Here is a 6,344-nt window from a genome sequence, read left to right as displayed (position 1 = left end):
TAGTCCCTTATTTGACCCTAATGAATCCTCTTGGCTTGACAATTAGGTTAGTTATTGGTTAACTAGTGATTCCCCTACCCCTAATGTCTTCCCATTATAATTTAAACCCAATCATTTAGTTCTATTGTTAGCTAATTCGTTCATAGTTTCTTAGTTAATCATTTATATCAAAAACCACTAAAAATAGACTTAGCTTGCTTAATCGCTTTCAAACTTTGGCTAAACCTTGCTTCCTCGTGGATTCGACCCTTTCTTGCCCTATATTAGGCTAAGTTAGGTATTTAATTTGGCACGTCAACGACCGTGTCAATAATCCACTATGTATTCAAAGCTATAATTGACTTCAGTCGAATCTAATACTAGCATAGTCTAGCTAGTATTGATATTACTATTAGCTACTAGTGTTCAAGTATAGTTGGGGCTTGAGTGAGCTTTCGGATTCCCTACCGGTGCTTGACTCATGAAGCATCAAGCTAGTTCGTTCCCGGCTCGAGCTTGCTCATTTGCATGTGAGTTTAAGTTTGGGCTCAAAACAAGCTTCATAATACTAATAATAAACAAGCTTTATGAATTTAAACTAGAGGGGATTTATGTAAAGATCTTGTATACTATTACTACACTTAAGTTTCCACTTATTTTCACCGCTTTTTGAGCTTGAAAGGAATCACGCATTAGCAACTTATATAAACATCTTGTTAACTCAAATTTCAGCTATCCACCAACAGTAGTGATTTCTCAAATTTGAACTCATTCTATATAAACCATTTTTAAATATTTACACGAATTTGGTCCTTAACTTAACAAATGAGTTTTGACTAAACTTGTCATGAGTTGTTCCCAAACTTGTTAGCTCACTCATAGCCATTACAAAAAAAAAAGTTGTAAAGTGAGTAAATAGAAGCTTAACTAAACCCTATAAATTATTAACTAAACCCTATAAATTATTATTACTCCCTCCGACCCTTAAAAGATTTTCCGTTTCCTTTGGGTATAAAGTTTAAGGAGTGAGGTTGGTGTGGGGTCTAAATTTTCATTTTATAATAAAAAAGTAAGATAGTGGATATTTTTAGAATTTTTTATTAAGAAAGAGTGAGTGATGTCAAGTACTTTCTATAAAGAAAATATTATTATAATAGGTGGACTACATCTAAATAAGGAAATGAGAAATGTAACTTAGACAAATAAAAGTTAAAAATCCTTTGGGAGACGGAAAGAGTACTTACTAAGAAAGTAGTTTTAATAACACAACAATTCCCCTCAAAATCTCTATTATATAAGCCAAGGGAGGAGGTGTGGTGTCCTCTTTTGAAGTGACTAAAATACCCTTAATGATCTAATTAATGGAATGAAAAAAATTACAAAAGCAAATCATTTAAAAATTCTCATTCCATCTTGCCATTTAAAACAAGTTTAAAATGGTATATGCATCAAATATTTCAATCAAAAATTAAATGGACAAAATACTTATACCTTATAAAAAAGATGGCATACATAACGTGCACATAAAAAGTCTGAACATTCACTACCTTTGATACCCTTTAATTCAGTTAAACGAACTCATTATTTTTGTTCTTTCTGTTCAATATTCATTCACAAAAAATTAATGTCAACAATCACTCACAACCTTTCTATTTTTTTACATTAGCGAATTAATATATCTAAATTCATCTAACTGTTAAATTTTTCACATTTAAATTTAATCATAAATAAAGTACGAATGAAGTATCTAATAGAATAGTAAATTTTAAAATTAACGCACGCATCGCATGCATATGAAGCTAGTAAATAATTAGACAAAGCAATTAGGCAATAAAAACATTTTCCAACCAAACAACTTGGCACAATGACATACAAGTATTATTACTGAATACAATAATCACAACACCAATGTTTATTATGTCATCAAAGTAAAACATAGCAAAGCATACAGACTCTAGAAATGACACCACTTTTTTATTATGCGAAAATAAAAACTCCAAACAAGAAGAAATAAATACATCAAAGATGATTTTATTCAATTTTCATCATCCCCGGCTTACATAGACCCTGGTAACACACAAACCCAGATGGACAATCAATAGAAAATGTACAACCAAGTCTAGTAGCATGTGTGCGGCGAGCATCAGGAGCTTGCGATTTCAGTAGCATAGGAATTTTTTCTGGAGAACTCAAGAGTTGTTGAATGGCTATTCTTGCTTCCATCTCCTTATCTGGTACTCGGAACAACATCGCATCTTTTCGAGCGAGTGTAGTATCTGCACTCAACGCAAGCAAGCGATAAAATATTCTTAGATATTTGTATTGGATAATATTATAGGTAAAGGGTAGAATGGTACGTAGTTTACAATACAGACCTATGACTTATTAAATTACCATTCTACCTTTACATATAATATTATCCAATAATTTGTGGTGTAACCATTCATTTGAGTTGAACTGCAATCTGTGTCGTACGAATTGATACAAAACTAAACTGATTAACCCAATTGAAATCCAATCTTTGCATAACGCCCCATTCGACCTCTCTCTAGGCAATAGACATAGTAAGTAAGGCCCTGTTTTTTTGGACTTAATTAATTGATATTAATTCCAGTTGAGCTCCATTAACGATTTCGGTCAACTTTATTTCAGTTCTTCAGTTATGATCAAATCAGTTCAATAAAAAGGCGGAAAAACAGTCCTTTCACTTGCGTATAACTTTGAAAATTATGCAATAAATATGAAAGGAGATTATAAAGTGGCAAACCTGAAGTAGCAAGCAAGAGTACCCCAACACAGATGACAAGCTTAAGCTTGAAGAAGTTGAATAGAGCCATGAATATGATAGTGATATGTTATCTTGATTCTGCAATTGCATTTTGCATTGCAATTGGTTTCTTTTTATAAGGGAAGGGGACCATGACCCTCGTCATTCGTTTATCCACTTGAAGCTTACAATAGATATAAAACAAAGAAACTATAAAAATTTCCTTATAGGTGCATATGGCATTACCCATTTCTTAATTATATATTCCTCTCTTCCAACTTAGTGCTACATTAAAGTTTGGCACTAGCTTTTACAAAATTGAAGAAATAGTAAGAAAAAAAGTAAGTGGATGAAAATAGGGTCAAACTTTTAGAAAAAGTTGAGGGAAAATTTTGCCTAAAAAAGTTTAGCAATTTATTTAGGATATTTCATAACAATTACTCCATTTACTATAGGACTCAGCTCAAATCTTTCCCATTTTATCACTTTTTTTTTTTCCCTCAACTACTTTATGACAAAATCAAATAAAGACTACTTTAAGCAATTGTCTTTTAGCACCATACTCAACTACTCAAGAGAGGTCGAACAAGTAAAAACGAAATGAGGTAGTTTTGAAAGGAAATATATATATTTTTTTTGGTAAGGAGAAGTGGGCTGGATCTCGCTCGGGTCCTATTGGGCCAAACACTTGAGAGTAGGGGGAAGGATAAGGGAAATCCCTACCCTCAAAGTGCCCCTAGTGGGAATTGAACCCCCAACCTCAAGGATGGAAGGGTATAATCCTTTCCACTAGACCAAGTACTACTTCTATTTTTTTTAAAAAATATAAGTGCACAAAAATGCTCTAAATACGTATACTTGCACCCAAAGGCCAAAACCAAATTTGTGTTTCCAATACCCTTTTTTATTCTCAAAGGAACAATGGTTTGAGCAAAAACTTTACCTACAATCATAAAAATATGAGGGTGTTAAATACAATCTCTATTTACTAAATGTAATCTTTCAAACCCTTATTTTAACATTATTAGAAAAAAACTCTCTCATAGCATGTTCTCTTCGGTATAAAATAGCTAATTGAACTGAACTGAAATGAATAGTGATATGTGAAAGTAAAAATATTATCTAGAACTGAACTGAATCAATATGATATGAATAGTCATATATAAAAGTAAAAAGTATTGTCGAGATCTGAACTGAATTGAATTGAATTGAATTGAATTGAATTGAACTGAAATGAAATTAAACTAAATTGGGGAGAACATGCCCCTCCTCCTTCAACTTCTAGGGAAAAAAATAATACTACGTCCGTCTCAATTTGATGTTCCCATTTGGAATATGGGGGAAAACCAATGCAAATTGAGGTGGATCAGAATCTTTTTAATTTTATATTGTATAAAGTATACTATACTTTTTTGCTTTTAAAAAAGTAAGAGAGAAAGAAAAGTGGGTGATTGAGAATTAAAATATTCTAAAGTGGGCCATGTGTAAGACAAAAGTAAACAAGTCTAGTAAATAATTGGTTGTTAAAGCCTAAAGGGAGCAATGATATTCTCATATTCCCATAGTGTGTGCCAATACCATGACATTTATGTAATTTTTATGACAAAAGTAATATTAAAAAATTATAAAAAAAAATTTCATATTTTTTTTGGGGCTTGTTAGTTGAAATCTTAAATCATATCTGGCCTACATCAAATCATATCAGTTCGCTATTAAATCATATATGAGGTACATCTAATCATATCAAGTAACTGATATGGGAAAAGTTGTCCCATACCGGGTATGGGACAATACTTTCTCGTTAAAGGATAAGATGAGGAAATAAATATTCTTAAAATGAAAAAGATTCAAAATGGGAAAAACTTTTTGAAACATCCCAAAAAGGAAAATGGGAACATCAAATTGAGACGGAAGGAGTATAATACAACGTGTTCTTGTGACTAGATTGTACTGATCAATTCAATAAAATCATATTGCATCTGCGACGGTTTTGACCCGTGTTGAGATTCTCTAGAGTTTTAAAATAACTCTACACGGTAGAGCTCGTTAAATATCAGTCGTAGATTAAGAAATCAAAGGCTTGTATTTTCTTTCCCAAAATCCCTCCTATTTTCCCCCCGAATATCCTGCCCATATATTTTCCTTTCCCACTAATCATGAGCCCTTGATTTATAATATATGGTCAGGATTCAACTCTACTTTATAGAGTTTTCATAAAACTCTAGAGAATCCGGACCCGTTTTGACCCATGAGACCTCAAATAGATGTAAAGTTGCAAATTTTCCCTGCCAAATTTCCTAATTTTGTGCGCTATGCCCAAAATTTTGTAACCTCCTTCGTGCAATGTTTATGAAATAGATTTATTGATTTCATGTAAGTTAGCACCAAATAAAGTTGATTTCATATAAGTTGTATGAAATAGTTATGCTGGTTTCGTGTACACTTCGTTGAATTAAATCATTAGACCACAACAAAGAAAGTAATTAACAATGATTGTTATGCCCCTAAATTATATTAATAATTAAAAAAACTTTCTCTCTCTCTCTCAATGTTTGCTTGAGCGCTACGCCAAGTAAACGTTGACGCCATGGCAAGGGGGAGGGCGAAGAAAAGCGCTCAAAAGAAAAAGATGGGGCCGTCGTCGTCGCCGGTAAAGAAAACTAAATCCGTAGATGAGGTAACTGGAGTAGAAGCAATTAAAATACCTAGTGTCATTAAGGAGTATGAAGAACTGGAGAAGGAGGTTGAAAGGAATACAATGGAGTCATCAATAAAAACACCTGAGAATGTGGTTCAAAAGGTGAATGAGACAGTGGTGTTGACAAAATGGTTGAATGTAATGAAAAGTGATGAGAAACCAGCAAGTGTGGCGAGGCTTTCCTGGGCTCAAAGAGTGGAGGATGCTGAAAAATCAACTCAGGCGAATGTTCAGGTAAATGATTCTCACATTGTAACCATAGATTCTGATGATATTCAGGATGAAGTTGAATATTGGACGTCGGCGGTAGTATGTTATGTTTTAGGGGCCAATCCTCCAATGGCGGTAATGGAAGGGTTTTTCAAACGTATATGGGGTAAAATGGGGATTGATAAGATAGCAGCATTGGGTAAGGGTGTGTTTATAGTTCGATTTAATAAGCTTGAAGATAGTTTGAAGGTTGTCAATGAAGGACACCATTTTTTTGATCAAAAACCCTTGATTACGAAGCTTTGGGACCCAGATATGGATGTTGACAAAAACATGGTTAAAATGGTGCCAATATGGGTGAAGTTTCCTGGATTGCCATTTAAATATGGGGGCGAAAAAAGTTTGTTCAAGATTGTGGGCCAAATGGGGAAGGTGATAAGAATGGATGATGCAACTAAGGCTAGAGAGAGGCTGAGCTATGCAAGAGTAATGGTGGAAGTGAGTGTGCAGGACAAACTACCTGAAGTCCTTCAATTCTGTAATGAACATGGTAGGGTTGTTGATCAAAAGGTTGAATATGAATGGAAACCTGTTCAGTGTGGTAAATGCTCATGATTTGGCCATGACACAGGAAATTGTAGGAAAAATGAAGGGAAGAAGATCTGGGTTAAAAAGGCTATTGTTGATCAG

At 33.6% G+C, this 6,344-nt stretch overlaps 1 protein-coding gene across 1 annotated transcript; it reads right to left on the bottom strand.

The window, feature by feature from the left end:
- Positions 1-1,835: 1,835 nt before the first annotated feature.
- Positions 1,836-2,906, bottom strand: LOC104883301 (hypothetical protein). Its single transcript, XM_010667790.4, has 2 exons — positions 2,747-2,906; positions 1,836-2,255 (listed from the first exon to the last, which is right to left on the bottom strand). The coding sequence occupies exons 1-2, from the start codon at positions 2,814-2,816 to the stop codon at positions 2,011-2,013; spliced, it is 315 nt and encodes a 104-aa protein (XP_010666092.1). The 5' UTR covers positions 2,817-2,906; the 3' UTR covers positions 1,836-2,010.
- Between the last annotated feature and the right edge of the window lie 3,438 nt (positions 2,907-6,344).

Source organism: Beta vulgaris, chromosome 9 (genome assembly GCF_026745355.1).
Source record: "Beta vulgaris subsp. vulgaris cultivar EL10 chromosome 9, EL10.2, whole genome shotgun sequence".
Classification (NCBI taxonomy): domain Eukaryota; kingdom Viridiplantae; phylum Streptophyta; class Magnoliopsida; order Caryophyllales; family Amaranthaceae; genus Beta; species Beta vulgaris.
Note: the sequence above shows the minus strand (reverse complement) of the source record. Positions and strands in the feature narration are given on the sequence as shown.